The 20,948-nt window shown below is 41.6% G+C and overlaps 1 protein-coding gene across 1 annotated transcript; it reads left to right on the plus strand.

Annotated features, from left to right (window-relative positions):
• Positions 1–504: 504 nt before the first annotated feature.
• Positions 505–19,317, plus strand: RAB17 (RAB17, member RAS oncogene family). Its single transcript, XM_073633633.1, has 6 exons — positions 505–633; positions 4,387–4,536; positions 6,936–7,087; positions 10,038–10,163; positions 15,813–15,906; positions 18,816–19,317. Exons 2-6 carry the CDS (start codon positions 4,389–4,391, stop codon positions 18,935–18,937), a joined length of 642 nt encoding a protein of 213 aa, XP_073489734.1. The 5' UTR covers positions 505–633; positions 4,387–4,388; the 3' UTR covers positions 18,938–19,317.
• The last annotated feature ends 1,631 nt before the right edge of the window (positions 19,318–20,948 follow it).

The raw sequence follows: 20,948 nt of genomic DNA on the forward strand, positions 1-20,948 counted from the left end.
GGAGGCATCACATTGCTTCCTCACTGACTGTCAATTGCTTTTCACAGGACTGGAAGATTTAGATGCACATCTAAATCTCCCCCGAGGACCAGTTCCCACCAAAATGAGTTGCAGGAAAGGCATGTTCCATGTGCCTTTCCCATAGTGTGTGTGAACATGCTGTCCTTGGGAGGAGCACATGAGTTATTTGTTACACAGCGCATTTGCGACCCAGCAGGGCAATGCAGTTTGGTGAAGTGAAATCTGAAAAATTTGTGCTTGCAATACTGCTTGTGAGTTCCGCTGTGTTTTGCAGCCCATTCAAATAAATGGGCTATCAAAACCAGAATGCATGGGAACACAGGGAACATACGTGTCCATTGTGAACTGACCCTAACTTTTTATGGAGTTGTCAAGAGCATGACAGAGTTCAGTAAGGGTTATCTATGTGGATTTTATTGAAGGAAAACACCTACAAGAAACTGTTTCAGAATTGCGACATAACTCGAATCAGCTGAAACCTCCCTATTGGACTTTACACCTGCTAAATTACCTGTCATATATGCACCATACAATATGAAGAGTACATGAAGACATTAATGTGGGTCACTGGCTGATCGACTTGATAATGTGACTGGGTCCGGCACAGCACAGGTAGGATGACACTTTGTATATAATTTATAATCCTGCTGTCAGTTTAATTATATGGGGATCTTTAATATGCAGTCTTTAATAAATAAAAGGGTTGAAAATGCAAAACTTAATCAGTTGGGCTAATTTTCACATAATTGTCATAATGTTAATTACAGCGGGACAAAGTCAAAAGCCCTCAGACAAGGAATGATTACCGGTACTCAAATACTACTATGCCTTTTTTTTCTAGAAAACAGGACACATTGAGGGGAATTTATGAAGACTGGAGAAGTCAGAATCTGGAGCAGCTGTGCATAGCAACCAATCAGCTTCTAGCATTCATTTTCAAAGCTTAACTAAACTAGCTGAAGATAGAGGCTGGTTGGTTACTATGCACAGCTACTCCAGATTCTGGCTGCTCTAGTTTTAGTAAATTCCCCCAATGAAAAAGACATTGCACTAGAATTCATTAATATAGAAATGACTCTGGTAATGTGAATATTGTAAAATTTGTGGTTGTTGTAACATGATCAATAGAATAAATATTATATGTTTTTATGAAATATCACTCAGCTAACTTTTTTTTTTAACAGAACATTTTTTTAGACAAATCAGCATTACAATACAACATAATATATTGCATTTACTGAAATAAAGATTAGACAGGAAAAACCACCTTCACCCGGCTTTCAAAGTTTATCAAATGTTCCAGCTGTGCAGGTATCATAAGTATCAGTTACATAAACACATTAGTGCAAGTTAACATTAGTGAAACCTCACAAACATTATGTAGATATCCAATATTCAAGTGGGCTGGGGGGGGGGGCAAGATGCAGCAAAGCAAGGAGTAATCAGGGTAAGTATAGGAAGGAGGGGGGGGCGTAGGAGGGGGGGGACAAGGTGCGAGGGATAGGCATGAGAAAGACAATATCCGCTGGTGTGATTCAAGTCATAATTAGGGGGAGGGGGGTTCAGGGTCATCAGAGGCATCTATCCAAGAGGACAGGATTTTATCAAATTTCCCTGGGCATTGTCTACTTTCATAGGTCATCCTATACAGAGGGAGTACCGAGGTCACCGACCGTCTCCACAAGGCCAGAGTAGGAGGTTCCTCTAGTTTCCATTTCAGTAGAATTTCACGTCTAGCATAATATAATGTTATAATGTGAAGGTAAGACACAATTTACAGTACCTGTCTCCCTCAACATCTTTCAGATGGCTTAGTAATAGAATTTGAGGATCAACCTGTATATTCAATCCCGTTACATTACTAAGTGTAGAGGCCACTGCCGTCCAATAGGGTTGGAGTTTGGGACAGGACCAGACCATGTGCCAGAAGGTACCCACCTCTTGCCTGCATCTCTGAAAGTTGGGGTCTCTTTAATGGTAAATGCCCTGTGTAGGAACTTAAATTGTATAAACCTATCTTTTGCAGCAGTCATAGAAGGAATGTATGAAGTTAAACATTCCCTCCACTCCTCTTTGTCGAGGGATGGGATATCCATCCTCCATTTTTCCCAGGTTTTGGTTAGTTTGGTGTCATATTCTACTGTGAGATATAAGTATAATGTCGAGAGAGGCTTCCCCATCACACTGGAGATCAAGACACACTCAATGGAGTCCGACTCCAAAGTAAGGGGGGCAGGGAACTAGGCCTCAAAGGTGTGCTTCAACTGCCAGTATCTATGTTCGCCTCAGCACCTGGAAAGTCATAATCCTACCATCCTGAACTATGTGTTTTAAGGTAATGATTCCCTTTTTTGCCCACAAAAAAGGGTCTGGGATGCTGTAGAGGTGGGAGAGCATAGGATTACCCCATAGGGGCATGTGTGGTGATATCTGATTAGGATTCCCATAAATCTTCCTAGCCTCCTGCCATACCCTCACTGTGGTTCGCATCAGAATTGTCATAGATGAACTAGCCCTAGGTCCACGGAATGGCAGGTTGCTCAGGGCTGCAAAGGAGCCCAGGATGGCCACTTCTAGAGTGACCGCTGGATTCTGTGGGGGCTGGGAGAACCACCAACGAACTGTGACCAGGACGGCCACTCCATAGTAAAGCTGAAAGTTCAGGAGCACCAATCCTCCCCCCCCCCGAAAGTGGGAGATATAATATCTGTTTGGCTACCCTGGGGGGCCTCCCAGCCCAGACAAAGGATATCAGCAGACTCTCCAACCTCCGGAAAAAAGTCCTGGGGATGTGTGTGGGGGCATTACGGAAGAAATATAAGTATTTGGGAAGATAGATCATTTTTAACAGATTAACTCTGCCCACAGGGGTCAAAGGGAGGGAACGCCATGCAGCAATCTAGCCGCTAGATGTGTCATGAGTGGTCGCAAATTGTTTTCCATATAATCCTGCACTTTACTACTAATTTCCATATAATCCTGCACTTTACTACTAATTTTAATCCCCAAGTACTTAAAATTGTCTACCCGTTTGAGCTGCAGATATGGCACTCGAGGGATGGAGCGGGAAGAGGGCCGATTTGTCCCAATTAATACGAATCCCTGAGTATCGACCGAATTGGTTAATTAGTTCCAGTGCAGTCTGTAAAGAGGATGACGCATCCGCTGGATAAAGCAGAGCATCATCCGCATACAGTGACAGCTGTTCCTCAATTGGGCCTACCTGAAGTCACCTTACACCAGGATCCGATCACTCAGCTAACTTAATCCATATACTTTATGACTATACTTAAAGTGGTTGTAAAGGTTTTAGGTTTTTACCTTAATGCATTCTCTGCATTAGGGTAAACACCTTTAAGGTGCAGCTCCTCCCCACCCCCCTCTAAATACTTACGTGAGCCTGAACTCGATCCTGCACTGTGCCCGGGAGCAGGGGCACTGCCCTCTCTCCCTCCTCACTTAACTCAGTGAGAGCAGCGGGAGCCATTGGCTCCTGCTGCTGTCAATTAAATCCAGCGAATAGGGAGCAGGGGCAGAGCCAAGCCTCACTGTCTGTGTCTATAGATGCTTGCTGTTTCTTCTACCCCCGAATAAGAGATACCAGTCGATTTTGCCATAAGTGGAGTTGCACTGTTTTTGTAATGTGACCATGAGTGTGGGGAGAGGATCCCCAACTTGCTGTCACAGTGGGGATGGAGGGGGTTGAGGCTGCTGCATTAGTAACATGTTACATGTTATACTCCGAATAGAAGAAGAAATGGCTGCACATCAATAGAAATCCAAATGCTGTTTATTGACCACCAAAATTACATCAAAGGACACCAACACACAAGTCTTGTAGACGCGTTTCACACTAGTACAATTGTGCTTAATCATTGTTATACCTTGACTACAAGTTTAACATATGGCTAAAGGTGAACTCATCCTTTGAAAAATATGAGAGGTAAGGCTAAAGAAAAAACCCTCACAAAATACAGTTGAAAAAAGTGCAAAGTCACCTAATACATTTTTGATTGCTATTTCTCTGGGCCGAGTTTAAATAGCTACTTATAAAACTGTCTGACCTCTGCCTGCTTCTGACTAGTCTAACTAGTCTCAGTTTTTCCAAGATCAGCACAATGGATCCTAATATCATGCGGTTCTAAAGAGGTGATGTGTACCATGCTTAGCTTACTGCAGTACCACTGCTTATAGAGCCTAATCATCCAATTAGGCCGGGAGCAGTTTCCCAATCTGGCTGATTTGAGTATTGGGTAGAGAGGACAAGGGGGCACACTTTACATCTGGAGTAAAATGTGTGTCCTAAACAATTAATAACACACAGCTTGTTTTAATGATCTTCAATGCATGATCTGTTGCTTGCAGGAATGGAACATGACACGGGCATTATTTCTGAGGAAAGAACAGTTTACACCTACAAACTGGTGCTACTGGGAAGCAGTGGTGTCGGAAAATCCAGCATAGTTGTCAGGTACTTAAGGGATGAGTTTCGGGATACTGACTGCACTACTGGATGTAAGTAAAACATAAAAGGCCTTATTTAAGCAAATAAAAGTAGATGTGTCTAAACTTTTTTTTATCCGGTACTAATAAAATGGCAGTTTTTCTGGTAACTAGGGACAGAACAGATACTTTTTCTAGCACATTGAAAAATTTAGCTTATCCATCATGAAAGCTGAGATGCAACATACTGTTGTATATTAAAATACTCTATAGTTAAAGTGTTACTAAACCCACAACAGTAAACGGTAGTCTGATCTGCAGCTGTACCTGTGTTCCTGAAACTTGATCCTGGTATTCCTGTGTTTGACCTAGCCTGCCTCTGACTCAGTTGAATCTCTCCTACCTTGACCTGTATCTGGACTTTGCTACTTGTTGCTGACCTCTGCCTGTACCCTGACTATTCTTTGCCTGTCATTTATGCCTGCATCTGATCATCTCTTAGCAACCCAGCTTGTCTGACCCCGCATCTGGTGTCTTTTCTGCTCCGTATGCACCTGCCTGGTCCCTGCTGCCTGCTGCCACCAGCCCAGAATCTGCTGGCCTGCCAACGCCTGCAGTTTAACCTCCTGGCCCACCCTTGTGACACATCCACAATGCAGAAGACGATCCAGGCACCCTTACACCACCACGCTCTCGCGGCCACTGTTACAACATCGGTGGTCCATGAGGTGGGGTTGTACGAGAGGCCTTCCCTCTGCACGTCAGGCTCAGCTGTCAGGTACGTGACAGCTAGAGAGTTTTTTTTTTCTTGGGAGAGTGCATGTGATCAGCATAGGGCCAATCAGCATTGTCCAGACAGAGGGTCGGGAGTCATGCAGCCTCATAGGACAATCAGGGGATAATGAAAACTCCTCCAACAAGCTTTAACCAGACACTGATAGAAGTCACACGACTACTATATACTGCTGATGAGAAAAGGCATTTAGCAATTTATATTTACTAAAATAATTGCATTTCCATGTTCTGTATACTGTGAGAGATCAGATATAGTGTAGGGTTCTGGGTTAAGTAACACTCTAAAGAGTAATACAACTTGTTTAAATAATTAATACAACATAGTACTGTATTTTAATATTTAACAACATGGTACTGTATTTTAATATTTAATGAAAAATTGTCAAAAGGTTGTAAATGTCTGTTAACTGTAGGAATATTAAAAAACAAAAACAAAAAAACGAATCCATATAAATATGAATTATTTCCAAAATTCAGTAGAAAGTATTCAAATTAAGCATTTTACATAAAAGGATTTATTCATCATCAAGAAAAGCATCAAGGTTCATAAAATAAACTTCTTTTATGTAGCAATGCAAAGGCATGTTCTTCTCTAGCCACTGCGGCAGAATGGCACGGCTTGGCGAAACGACATTACCTTACGTCGCCTCGCCCTGTGGCCACTAGGGGCGCGTGCGCGCCTGCTGCTCGCCCCCGAAGAGGATGTGCGTGCCCGGCGGTCATCGAGAGACATCGTGACACAGCGAGAACTGGGATCTCTATGCATAAACACAGAGATCCCTGTTCTCTGAGGGGAGAAGAGACTGATCGTGTGTTCATACAAAGTATGAACACCGATCTATCTCTTCCCCTAGCAAGTCCCATCCACCCTTCAGTTAGAACACGTAGCAGGGAACACAGTTAACCCCTTGATCGCCCCCTAGTGTTAACCCCTTTACTGCCAGTGACATTTTTACAGTAATCAATGCATTTTTATAGCACTGATCGCTGTATTAATGCCAATGGTCCCAAAAATGTGTTAAAATTGTCCGATGTGTCCACCCTAATGTCGCAGTCCTGATAAAAATCGCAGATCGCCGCCATTACTAGTATAAAAAAAATTAATAATAAAAATGCCATAAAACTATCCCCTATTTTGTAGACGCTATAACTTTTGCGCAAACCAATCAATATATGCTTATTGCAGTTTTTTTTACCAAAAATATGTAGGAGAATACATATCGGCCTAAACTAAGGAAAAAAAATAGTTTTTTATATAAATATTTTTGGGGGATATTTATTATAGCAAAAAGTAAAAAATATTACATTTTTTTTCAAAATTGACGCTCTTTTTTTGTTTATAGCGCAAAAAATAAGAACCGCAGAGGTGATCAAATACCACCAAAAGAAAGCTTTATTTGTGGGGAAAAAAAGGATGTCAATTTTGTTTGGATGCAGAGTCTCACGACCGCGCAATTTTCAGTTAAAGCGACGCAGTGCCGAATCGAAAAAAGTGCTCTGGTCAGGAAGGGGGTAAAATCTTCCAGGGCTGAAGCTGCTATACTACTACTAACATTACTCTGGATTATGAAAGTTGTAAAAAAAAAAGCATTATTATCAATATTCTTAAGATATCACATTGTGTTTTTTTTTCTCACGTATACTATATCTTATTTACGTTTTTCTTGATCTCTTAGGTGCATTTTTCACACAAAGAGTTTACCACCAGGGAAAACCCTTGAACTTTGAGATTTGGGACACAGCTGGACAGGAGAGGTATCATAGTGTGTGCCACCTATACTACCGTGGTGCCAACGCTGCCTTGCTGGTTTATGATATCACTTCCAAGGTGCATATTGTTCAGGTCTATCACTGATCCTTCTAAATAATATTCATTGTTAAAATGAGAAATTTACAGACTGTTTTATGCAAGAGAAATTATTCTGCTGACTTGGATGGGCACATCACTCTTATGGTTTATCTAATTAAAAAGGCTCATTGATGACCTTCTGCCTAAATTAAAAATAATAGTAGAACTTATCCCCAAAAATTTTATAAGATCTGGCAACTGTGGATAATCATTTGGCGACGGCAGTTTGACATTGGGAATAGTCCCACCTCCCTTTACTTTGAGTTCTGCTAATTAGTTATGTGTAATATTTAAATATTTAAATATTTTAGTTCTCCTACCAGTTCATAGGTGCAGGATGTGTGAGTGTGTGAATCAGTGGTGGCCCGTCTATAAGGAGTGCATAATCTCTATGCGCCGGCCCCTAATCTCCATACGGGGCACCGGACGCATAGGGTTCTACAGGGTTTTTTTGTGAAGCACATGAGTAGAGCTGAAGGCTCTAATTGGCTTCAAAAAGGTTGGGCTTGGGGCGCAGAGCTCTGTGCCCTGAGGCCATCCACTTGTGATAATAGTGAATTAACATTCGCTATTGTCTTCCTGCTTCTCCTCCCAGACAATCAGGACAGGAAATGGGTTCTGAGACCGGATTGGCCGGGAGGAGAAACTAGCAGCTTGGCCAGAAGGAGAAGTCGGGGAAGCCGTCTGTGACCTGGATGGGGTAAGTGCGGGGCTGGCGGGCTTTGCGAGTGGGGCTGGTGAGTGGGCTTGCGAGCGGGACTTGCGAGAGGGCAGGGGAGTAGGTGGGGCTTTTGTTTGTCGCCCCCCAAAAAATGGGGCACCAGCCACCACTGGTGTGAATGTACACGTATGTATTATGTTATCACACCTATGAGTGTGCAGTTTAGCTAAAGTCTGCAATACTTACCTCTGCCTCAACAGTTTGACACTTGTGAGGTCCTTGGCTGGTGCTGGCATCTTATCCCTGGCTTCTTCTGGGTTGTGCTGGATGACATCACTCCTGTTCATATACAGAAATTCATTCTCCCAGTACACAGGCACTGTGCCGGAATTTAAACTGAGCGGCACATGTGCAGTTCAGTGTACATTTTAAAGAAGACTGTGAGCAGGCAGGTAGGTTTATTTTATTGCAGAAGAAACGTTGCGTGCCTGTTCTGCAATAAACAGCCTGCCTGCTCGCAGTTTTTTAATTACTGTATTTATTGGCGTATAACACTCACTTTTTTACCATGAAAATCGGGTGCAAATAGCGTGTGCGTGTTATACGCCAATACTTCAATTTTAGCTGCCTCGGAGGGGACAGAGAGGGGGGGCAGGACGAGCGCCGTCAGATTACATACAGTGAGAATCTCCTGTTTACTTGGCGGCCTCTGTAATGGGAAGTCCCGTCTCCTGGGCCACCACTGGACCACTGTTCTGTCTATCATAGGAGATTCTCACTGTATGTAATCTGTCGGCGCTCGTTCGCCCCCCCTCCCTGTCCCCTTTAGGCTGCAGATGGGCATTGATCAGGCTGCAGTGATGGCAATGGTGATGCTGCTGCAGTGATGGCAATGGTGATGCTGCTGCATTGAAGGCAATGGTGAGGCTGCTGCATTGAAGGCAATGGTGAGGCTGCTGCATTGATGGCAATGGTGAGGCTGCTGCATTGATGGCAATGGTGAGGCTGCATTGATGGCACTTGTGAGGCTGCAGATGGGCATTGATCAGGCTGCATTGATGGCACTTGTGAGGCTGCAGATGGGCACTGACCCAAAGTTCCTTATTTAAAATTAAAGTTTATTTTTTTTTCCTGAAACTTGCTTCTTAAAATGAATGTGCGTGTTATAGGCCTGTGCGTGTTATACGCCGATAAATACGGTATAAACTTTAGTTGCACTTTAAATGCAAAATTCTTAAACTTTAAAAAAATGTAAAAAATCAAATAGTTTTTCTATTACAAAGCACTAGCAACAGTAGCAGTGCAACAGTCTGCCCTAGTTGTTTCATCAATGGAAGGAGCAAGTAAGGCAGAACTTCTCAAAGATGCATTTAGTGAATCCTGCACCTCTGCAAGTGCAGTGGCACTCATTTTCCCTAGAGATTAGTGAATGTGGTAAAGATCTGCTGATTTCCATCATCCAATCATGTGCAAGCAAAAATGCTGTTCATTTTTATTTTACTTGCATGAGATTGGGTATTCTTTACAAAGTCAACGTCACCACATTCACTAAGCTGGTTTACACAGCTTGCAAAGTGCACAATCTATTTGCCTTTAGTAAATCCACACCAGTGACTATAAATGTTACTGACAGATCTGTCATTACAGCTGCTATATGTGAATCTATAAGATTGTAAATATTCACGTTCAAGTAAAAAGCTGGTAACACACTTATTTCCAGAAAGGGTTAACTAACGTAGTCTCAAATATTCCATTCTGAAGTTATTATGATTTGTACTTCTAGTTTATACTGTATATTTACAGTAAAAGCTGCCAATTTAGAAGACAGTTACAGTGTTGCAGTTTATAGTACCTTTAGCAGTTCAGCAAATCGCTATAATATACAATATGTCCTTTTGATGTTTGAATGTTGACTCATCCAACTATATATGTAATAGGTATACTTCAGAATGTTATTGTCATTGTGAAATAGTAGTTCTCAGTGAAGCAGTAATCCTACAATGCATGGGGAGTTATTTACTAAAACTGGAGCATGCAAAATCTGGTGCAGCTCTGCATACAAACCAATCAGCTTCCAGGTTTTTTTTACCAAAGCTTAACTGAACAAGCTGAAGTTAAAAGGTGATTGGCTACCATGCACAACTGCACCAGATTTTGAGTGCACCTGTTTTAGTAAATCTACCCCTAGGGCTTTACATATCCTATTTTATATCCTGTTTTATATTTGTTACACATGAATTATCATCCTTTTGCTCCCATCTCTCCCAGGAGACATTTATGAGGGCTCAGCTATGGCTTCAGGAGTTACGGAAGTATGTCTTCAATGAGGAAATGGTCATTGCACTTATTGGAAATAAGACTGATCTAAATTCAAAACGGAAAGTCTCACATGAGGTATGATTTTCTGAAGAAGAACAGTACAAGCTGGTGTGTTGGTGTATGGCAGCTGGTTGTGTGACTCATGGGACTTATGATCAATATACCCTTGCCAGCATAGCATATCGAAGGACTGTAATGAAATTATTCCAAAAAGTGAAATACGACTTTAAATACACCCTTCCTACCTACACCTTGTGTTTTTCACCTACATAAGATGTGCATTGGTCATGTAGTTTCATGATATCATTTGTTGACCTGTACACACAGCCTATAGTAGAGTAAGGCCGGCTATACAGGGTTCAAATCAGCAGAAGCCGGACGAGAGTCAAACTGTTAATGGGCGGGCTGAATGTACCAAGTTGATTGATCAATCAGCTTGGGTACAACCAGCCTGCTGGATTCTCTTGCAATTATCACTAGCAGCTGCTATAGCCGCTAGCGATAATCACTTGCTTTTCCCGGTGCAGATGGCTTCCGCCACCCCCAATTGCTTGGCAAAGGGTGCTGCAGCACCAGTCTGCTGGAAACTGGTAACATCACAGATCGATGTACATATCACACTAAGGATCTTCAAGTAATGTCCAAAGGTTTTATTCGTAGTGCATTGTTTCTGGGCCACGCAGGACTCTATTGACAGAAATGTGATGATGAAGGGATCCAGCGTAGCCGCAAAACATTGCACTCTTCTATTGTGATATGATCGCTTTGAATAAAAACGTTTGGACATTACTTGAATGTCCATGATGTTCTGGCAAAATGTACATTCCTTACATTAGCAATCCCACATTTGTGACAAAGAGAAATGGTGTGGCATTGATTACATGCGGTGTTATCTGGAACAAGAAGTTGGCTGACTCTTCGACGAAAAGGGACAAGCTAGGTGAATGAATTCATGGACTTCATAGATAATGCTACAAACTTCAGCAGCAATATGTCAGTCCATCAGTAATAGGTAAGGTAAACAAATGACACAGGGAATATAACTACACTAATACCTAGTTAAAAACAACAAAAACATTTAAAAGTGTATAATACCTTTAAACTGACTTTAGCAGCAAACCTAACATTGTAAAATAAACAGGTAAGACATAGGGGTGGTAGACTTGATTTGTAGTTTCAGTTGGAAAATTTTAGCATATATTGGAAGCAGCATTTCATGAAGGCAATACTGGAACAAGGTCATCCAGTGCCCAGGGCAAAGATGCCAAACTTCCCCCTCATTATATGCGCTTGTGGAACTTATGTGCGGGATCCTACCCCCAGCGGTCATTCACTTGTCAGCCAGGTTTTGCATGGACCTGGAAGAGTGCAGTAATGTTGTGGGACCTTGGTGCTATGTGTTCTCTGCCTCTGCTGGTCTCCTTGTTCTTAGCATGAATTGCACTGAAACGTCCAGATCCAAAAACAAGGCAGAGCATGTATGCCAGCCACAGTGGAGCATGTAGTTACACAGGGTAGAGAGAAGTAAGGGGTTGTTTTTTGTCACATCACCTAGCTATGAATTAAGTAGTTTTTAGCTAATATTTTAGGAAAAATGGAGGAGTGGAAAATAGCATCTTTCACATTTTTAACACTGGGCACATGCTTGTGTTGTTGTCTATTTACATTTTACAAGTTGCTGTTTAGACTTTTTTTTTGCTTTTTGTTTAATAGCTTAAATAATAAAATATGACATAAACTTGCAGAAATTTGTGAGAGTAGATTCACACCAGGTCTAGTAGGACTATGTTGGGTATCTATTCCAGCAAAGTCCCACTGCAGCCCCCACCACAAATGTCACATTTGTGTGAAATTTCAATAAAGTTTTAAAAAAAGTGAACAGTGTGATATGCGGCAATTGGATTGGCACTGCTGTCACCCCTCTGCACCGGAGCCACTGCGTTCTAATGCAGCTGCTGGTGTGAAAGTACATTAAAGGTCGTAGAAGTTTGTTTATGTTTTCATAATTTCTTTTTTTTTACGTTTATGAATGGATTTGTGTTTGTTAGCAAATCCATTCACTGTTCTGATCTCTGAAGTGAGTACAGTGCTCAGTCACCATTCTCCTCACTTCCTACATTCAGATGAATGGCTTTGTTTACCTTTAAACCCATTCATACATAATCAATGGGCCTGAAGATAATCATAGCCTTTCATACCAATGATCTCTAGACTCTGCTCCGAGGTAGGGACAGTACTGGGGATAGTGCTGCTGGCTTTTTAGTAGACTTGCCCAGACAGATTGGGACATTTCAGGTTTGCTTACCTGCCATTTCTGCTTTTGGGACAGGAGCAGTGTGTGTGTGTGGGGAGCAGGTGTCCAGGGGTGTTTTATGGACTGTTTATTTACAGATTTGAGATTTTGGAATTTCTTATTCACAACATTTAGAAGGGATTTTTAATCACTTTGAATTTTGAGGTTTTGATTTTTGGGTTTTTGTTTGTTTTGTTCTCTCATTTGATTGTATTTGAACGATTGAATTTACACCCATTAAGTTTTTGGTATCATAACACATTGCGCCTTATCACACAAGCCAATTTATATTGCAGGCATTTTCATGAATTTAACTTTATCATATCTATTTATTATATATTTATTTTTGTTTCACAAGTACTTTTGCACATGTCACTTTAAGTTGATCAAAACCACGAGTCAAAGATTACATTTCAGTATATCATGTGGCACTTTATTTAGTTTATTGCATTATTTGGAGCAGTGCCATTACTATCATCATTCAATTCCCTTTTATTTTCAGACCTTACTTACGTAGGTGCTCTGGTGGAGGCAGCAGTTCCTAGCTTAATAGTCATACCACCAGCGCGGCACTCCCCTCTATACTCACGTCCAGGGGTGTGAGATGACAGAAGAAAGATGAGGGTAAGGAGCGTGTAACCAAACCCTGCAAAGTCCTGATCTGACAGTGCTCCTGTATTAAGAAGCCAGCAGTTCTATGTAAAGGAATACAGAAGTGCGGCTCTGGCAGGAGAAGGAAAAGCTGGAGAGAGAACACAGCCTACACCTTGTCCTGTTTCTCTTCTTTTCTCCTGGACACTTCTAGCACTCGGCTGAGTGGGTTGTGTTATCTCTCCCCCTCCTCCCTTCTGCTAATGCATTGCTCCTGTATGTCTGTGAACACTGCTTCCAGCTTCTGATTACATGAGTGCTGCACTGGCAAGTAGAAGGGGGAGAGACAATCCAGCCCACACCTCCTCCTGACTCTCTCCTTCTTCTGTGGCCACTTCCATCTCTGACAGGAGTAGTGATGCCATTGCCACTACTCCTGTCAGCCTTATAGCAGAATTAGCTCACCACATGGTGCCCCCATCCCTACAGTATAGAGCTGTCCCCAAGGTAGCCACTCATCCTGCCCACCCCTTGTCCGAGCTCTACATGAAGGTCTACATTATCTAATGTGCCTCCAGTGTGTATGTTAGGAGGGTTAGCGTTTGAAAGTTCGGTGTGATTGGCACATTTATAATTTTTTTAAAATGGGAAAGTCAAACCACAATGTGATTTGACACTTGTGGAAGTTTGTTTAAATATTCACCTGGCAACAGTTGTATGGTTACACTTTAAAATGCACCCATGGTCAGCTGTAAACTGGCCTCACAGGTCAAAATCTGGCAACTTACTTCAGGTACCCGTACACACCTCTGAGCATTATCTTCCTGCAAGGTGCTTTTAGTTGGTAAAGGTCAAATGTATTTTCACTGACATACAGTGCCTTGAAAAAGTATTCACACCCCTTAAAATTTTTCACATTTTGTCATGTCACAACCAAAATTGTAAATGTATTTTATTGGGATTTTATGTGATAGACCAATGATGGCAAATCTTGGCACCCCAGATGTGTTGGAACTACATTTCCCATGATGCTCATGCACTCTGCAGTGTAGTTGAGAATCATGGGAAATGTAGTTCCAAAACATCTGGGGTGCCAAGGTTCGCCATCACGGTGATAGACCAACACAAAGTGGCACATAATTGTGAAATGGAAGGAAAATGATAAATGGTTTTCAAAATGTATTATAAATAAATATGTGAAAAGTGTGGCGTGCATTTGTATTCAGCTTTCCACCTTTCGCTGCAACTACAGCTGCAAGTCGTTTTGGGGATGTCTCTACCAGCTTTGCACATCTAGAGAGTGACATTTTTGGCCATTCTTCTTTGCAAAATAGCTCAAGCTCTGTCAGATTGGATGGCGAGTGTCTGTGAACAGCAATTTTCAAGTCTTGCCACAATTATCAATTGGATTTAGGTCTGGACTTTGACTGGGCTATTCTAATACATGCATTGCTTTGATCTAAACCATTCCATTGTAGCTCTGGCTGTATGTTTAGGGTCATTGTCCTGCTGGAAGGTAAATCTTCACCCCAGTATCAAGTCTTTTGCAGACTCTAACAGGTTTTCTTCTAAGATTGCCCTGTATTTGGCTCCATCCATCTTCCCATCAACTCTGACCAGCTTCCCTGTCCCTGCTGAAGAAAAGCATCCCCACAACATGATGCTGCCACCACCATGTTTCACAGTGAGGATGATGTGTTCAGGGTGATTTGCAGTGTTAGTTTTCCACAACACATAGCGCTTTGCTTTTAGGCCAAAAAGTTCCATTTTGGTCTCATCTGACCAGAGCACCTTTGTCCACATGTTTTCTGTGTCCCCCAAATTGCTTCTTGCAAACTGCATATGGGACTTCTTATGGCTTTCATCTTGCCACTCTTCCATAAAGCCCATAAAACCTGAGCTGTGGATCTCTGCAGCTCCTCCAGAGTTACTATGGGCCTCTTGGCTGCTTCTCTGATGAATGCTCTCCTTGACAGTCCTGTTAGTTTAGGTGGACGGCCAGGTCTTGGTAGGTTTGCAGTTGTGCCATGCTCTTTCTATGTTCGGATGATGGATTGAACAGTGCTCTGTGATGTGTTCAAAGCTTGGGATATTTTTTTATAACCTGACCCTGCTTTAAACTTCTCCACAACTTTATCCCTGACCTGTTTGGTGTGTCCCTTGACCTTCATGATGCTGTATGTTCACTAAGGTTCTCTAACAAATCTATGAGGGCTTCACAGAACAGCTGTATTTATACTGAGATACTATTACACACAGGTGGACTATTTACTAATTATGTGACTTCTGAAGGCAATTGGTTCCATTACAGTTTAGTTAGAGGTATCAGAGTAAAGGGGACTGAATGCACGCCACGCTTTTCAGATATTTATTTGTAAAAAATGTTGAAAACCATTTATCATTTTCCTTCCACTTCACAGTTATGTGCCACTTTGTGTTGTTCTATCACATAAGACCACATTAAAATACATTTATGTTTTTGGTTGTAACATGACAAAATGTGGAGAATTTCAAGGGGTATCAATACTTTTTCAAGGCACTGTATATAAATTGCAGGTACTTGATTTTAGCTGAGGAAATTGTAAATTTGCAGACTTGAATGCTCGAAGTTTAGAACCCCCATAGACATTCAGGGGTATGTAGAGGCAGCTGAGGATACCTACTTTTGATACCGGAGGTTAGTTCACACTTAGTTCTGTCTCTGCAAACTGTAGGATTAAAGGGACAAATTCCAATTGTGGTCCAAATTTGTATTCCATGATATTGTAAGTCATAAGATAAATTTCTCCATATACATTTATCAACACATAAACTCTTATAGTGTATTGTGTTACTTTCAGGATGCTCAGGCTTTTGCTGAACAGGAAAAACTGCTGTACATGGAAACATCAGCAAAGACAGCAGAAGGAGTGAGCCAAGCGTTTGAAGCTGTGGGTAAGTATGTGCTTGATAAGACCACGGATCTGTAGATGCTATAGATAAGATTTAGATAAGCAAGTACAATCCAATCATTAAATAGTCTTTTTGGAACACATATATAAAGAATAATATTTCTTTAGCTGGCCCGAGATCTTTTGTAGACCCAGCAATGCCCCTGGTGGGGGCCCCTCTTTTTTTTTTGCACCGGGGTCCTGAAGATTCTAGTAACACCTCTGCCACAGATATCGCAAGTTTTGAGGGAACGTGCAATTGGCATGCTGACTGCAGAAATGTCTACCAGAGCTGTTGCCCTTGAATTGAATGTTCATTTCAATACCATAAGCCGTCTCCAAAGGCATTTCAGAGAATTGGGCAGTACATCCAACCGGCCTCACAACCGCAGACCACGTGTAACCACACCAGCCACCGGGACAGCTTCTGCAACAATCGGTTTGCATAACCAAAGAATTTCTGCACAAACGTCAGAAAGGAAGGCTCAAGGAAGCTCATCTGCATGCTCATCATCCTCATTGGGTCTCGACCTGACTGAAGTTCGTCATCATAACCGACTTGAGTGGGCAAATGCTCACATTTGATGGCATCTGGCACTTTGGAGAGGTGTTCTCTTCACGGATGAATCCTGGTTTTCACTGTACAGGGCAGATGAAAGACAGCGTGTTTGGTGTTGTGTGGGTGAGTGGTTTGCTGATGTCAACATTGTGGATGGAGTGGCCCATGGTGGCGGTGGGGTTATGCTATGGGCAGGTGTATGCTATGGACAACGAACACAGGTGCATTTTATTTATGGCATTTTGAATGCACAGAGATACTGTGACGAGATCCTGAGGCCCATTGTTGTGCCATTCATCCACGACCATCACCTCATGTTGCAACATGATAATACACGGCTCCATGTTGCAAGGATTTGTACACAATTTCTGGAAGCTGAAAACATCCCAGTTCTTGCATGGCCAGCATACTCACCGGACATGTCACCCATTGAGCATGTTTGGGATGCTCTGGATCAGTTTATACGACAGCGTGTTCCAGTTCCTCCCAATATAAAGCAACTTCGCACAGCCATTGAAGAGGATTGGACCGACATTCCACAGGCCACAATCAACAACCTGATCAACTCTATGCGAAGGAGATGTGCTGCACTGCGTGAGGCAAATGGTGGTTACACCAGATACTGACTGGTTTTCGGATCCCCCCGACCCCCTCAATACAGTAAAACTACACATTTTAGAGTGGCCTTTTATTGTGGCCAGCCTAAGGCACACCTGTGCAATAATCATGCTGTCTAATCAGCATCTTGACATGCCACACCTGTGAGGTGGATGGATTATCTCGGCAAAGGAGAAGTGCTCGCTAACACAGATTTAGACAGATTTGTGAACAATATTTGAGAGAAATAGGCTATTTGTGTACATAGAAAAAGCCGTACATCTTTAAGTTCAGCTCATGATAAATAGGGGCAAACACACAAGTCTGTTTATAATTTTGCTCAGTGTATATCTGAAAATTGATCAATCCTGAAGTACTTATGGTACTATCACCAGTGCAATACAGTGTCATCATATAACTGGTGTGGCGGTGATCAGGGACACTGACTGGTGACAGCACGAAAAAAAAAGAAAATTATAATTTTTTTGTAATTTATTTTTATTTTTAATTACATTTTATTTTTTTTTAATGATTTTTTTTTAACACACTGTGACCAGAACAATATATTGTTAGTATAGTAACACTGTACTGCTCTGGGGACGTGATCAGGATTTTTTTTTTTTTTTACACATTATGTTTTATTATAGCAGTGAATTACATTTCTGTAAGCAAGCATTTTACTAAACTAAACGATTAAATCAGTCTGTTTTGTTGTGATTAGCTGTGATTGGTCAAAGCTACATGGTACAGATGGGCTGTTATTGTCCCTGTCTGTACCATGTGATCAAATTGACCAATCACAGCTAGCAAAACAGTTGTACACATTGGATGGCATGAAAGAAAGCCATCCATTGTGTACAACTGTCATGTGACCTGCTGTGAGTCGCCATGGTGGTCACATGGTACCGGCAACGAGCCAGTACTCTGATCGCCCATGGGACACGACCAGTGACAGATCACGCCACCGCACGGCCCTGCAGCCACAGGTCTGTGCGTCCTGAGAGGACATCATATGATGTCCACTCAGGATGACAAACCCACCGCCCAGTCATCATTTTTCTATAGGCCGGGTGTTAAGTTATTAAAACAGCCACTTGTAGCATGGATTTGAAGTTCGTGTGACTGGTTGACAATGCTGAAGCACAATTAGAAGACAGAGTGTTGTCACCCTATAACAGGAAGTTCCTGAGCAAAAACCTTTGACAGGATCATCAGGCATTATTTAAAGGAAAGCTGCAGATTTCGAAAGATTGAAAATTACTTATAAAAGTACATTACCATGTTAAAATTTATATGAAGTTTTGTTGATTGGGTTTACATCTACTTTTTTTTTAGCTGATAAAACAAGTTATCATTGTATGTGTTACAGAGGAGATTTTCGGCTCTCGGGTGCTGCCGCCGCCATTTGCGGCAAGGGAAACCGGCAGTGAAGCCTTTTAAATTCACAGCCAGTTCCCTATTGCGCATGTGCGAAGCGTGCTGCGCTTTCTAACCGCCCTGGCGGCGGAGGAAGGAGAAGGGGGGCCAAACTTCCTGCAGAGGTTGGGACGGGTACTTGTTAAAAACAGGTATTCCCTCCCGAAAGATGTCAAATGTGGCACTGGAGGGGGGAAGGAAGCAAACAAGCGGAGCTTCCCCTTTTGGGTGGAGCTCTGCTTTAAGTCCATTAAATGGACACTGTCAAGCTATGGTCCTTCATAATTTCCTTGTACTGCCTGTAAATCCTAATAATCTTTATACTGCTCCCCTTTCTGCAGCCAGTCAACTTCTCATCACGGATCAACATAAACGGGACAAGGCACGCAGGAGGGATGCAGACATGATCATGCACGGAGCTCAAAACACTGATGGAATACACAGATGCTGCAATTTCCAGTAGACGATTAGTCACAAAGGAGAATCATTTGTACTAACTTGCTACAATCATCCTATGTAGCTTGTGGTATTCAGGTTTAATGACCCAATTAAAGAGAAGCCACTGGTGCCATGAAGGACACAGATATTAATCCCATTCTTCTTCCTACATCAGGCCTATTGTCCTGAGCTGTCAGATGAGCGAAGAATAAAAACATAAATTGTATTTGGTATTCGTCACATTAAACTTGCACCACAAAGAAAGGTAATTCAAGAAAAAACTTGAAATAAAATAGATGTCCTTAATTCTAAAAAATGCTTAATGAATACCTCTATGCAATTACAGTGAACTATACATTTGAGCACACAAACAAAAGACTGAAGTGATCAAAAACATAATCTTATTAAAATGTTTTTTTCAATTGTTTTTTTTTTTATTTTGGTTGGTATAAAATATTTTGTTTGGAAGGAAGATAAGATGGAGTTTCTGATTTACAAGTGACACAAATGTAACAAAGAATAATTTAAAATGAAAGCAATAACAAACAAGAGATTTATGTTATTTATATATATATATATATACTGTATATGGATGAAACAGGAGGTTTCGGTACACAGCTTTGTCATTTATGTGATAGTTACCCAAAAAGGGCATTGAGAATAAGTGATTTAACCATAATTGTATTGATGGCTGGTGGTGGACTGGAGTTTAGGCACACACCTGATATATACAGTAATGACCACAAGGCAGGATTTGATGTAATAATTTATCAAAGCTATATAGAAGAAATATGTATATAGTGGGATCTGATCCATTCTGATACCATAGGATGCAGTAGAATGTGCCATTTATTAAAAAGATCTGGTTGAAGATATTTGTTGCCCCAAGTGAACTATTAGATTCTCCCTCTCTTCTGTAGCCCACATTAGAAAAAAAAAAAAAAACAGCAGAAAATTGCTATGACATAGACACTTTTATATGTGTGAACTATTGTTGGTGATTTACAGGTTGGTGGAACCTGCTCCTTACTGCAGTTTGGGGACATGTGGGAGGGGAATAAGGGTGGAGATTGATCCTCCGTGGTGTTTTACTGGTCTTTTGAACCCCCGATTATACAAATCTTCTTTTACCCCTGTCAGGATTGTGATAGGTTGGCTCAGTTTCTCTGCCAAGTTACAATGATCACAATTATAAGTGAGTTGTGCATATATTCTCATGGAAAATCTCAGAGGAATAACATATAGAAATAGTGTATTGGGAATTTTCTTGCAGATTACATACAGGAAATAAAGGAGAATTGAAGACAAAAGGAGAAGAGAGAGAGACAGACGTGCAATATGTATACGCCTGCAAGAGCTGGAGAAACAACTGTTGACATGCAGGCTTAACGTGGTATTAAACCCAAAAACAAAAGTGTAATATATTATAGCTTACTAATCCTTAAATGTTGTGGCTACATTAGTTTTCTTTTTTAGGCTTTTATCCCTTTATTGTCACCTGGTGATCTGGTCAGTAACACACTTCCTGCTTTAAGCCTCATACACACTACTCGTTTTTTTTTGTTCAACCAGCTGGGTTGAATGAAAAATAAACCGAGAGCTCTGATTGGAGCCACTGTACTAACAATCCATTGTTAGCACAGCAAACTCCCCTGCCGTGCTATGTGTTCTGACAGTGGTGTGCCCCCCCCAGTAGAACACTTTGGTCAGCGCTTGGTTGACAGACCTCCACTCCACTGAAGGAGCACCAGAGACACCTTTGGGCAACAGCATGTGAATCTGGGGAGAGTAATAATAAATTAAAACCAACCTCCAGCTAACATTTTTAAGCAGTTATAGCAACAATTTTTTTTCTTTTGGGATTAGCATTTTACATAAATAAAAACTGACTTTTGATAGTACCTCTGTCAATAGTGAATGGTTTGTTTTAACCACATAACTGCCACTTTTGCTAGACAACTTTGTCTGTAAAGGAAGTTGAAAATAGAAATAACAGACTTACTGGCTGGATCAACATGTAGGTGGGTTGCTGCATG

The sequence above is a fragment of the Aquarana catesbeiana genome, linkage group LG06, assembly GCF_042186555.1.
Source record: "Aquarana catesbeiana isolate 2022-GZ linkage group LG06, ASM4218655v1, whole genome shotgun sequence".
NCBI lineage: Eukaryota > Metazoa > Chordata > Amphibia > Anura > Ranidae > Aquarana > Aquarana catesbeiana.

What these genes read in the sequence shown, in the direction of transcription:
- RAB17 (XM_073633633.1), top strand. Translation starts at nt 4,389, where the DNA reads ATGGAACATGACACGGGCATTATTTCTGAGGAAAGAACAGTTTACACC. An exon ending in TACTGACTGCACTACTGGAT is followed by an intron (nt 4,537 to 6,935) that starts GTAAGTAAAACA and finishes TTGATCTCTTAG; the next exon opens with GTGCATTTTTCACACAAAGA. An exon ending in CCAAGCGTTTGAAGCTGTGG is followed by an intron (nt 15,907 to 18,815) that starts GTAAGTATGTGC and finishes CCCTTTCTGCAG; the next exon opens with CCAGTCAACTTCTCATCACG.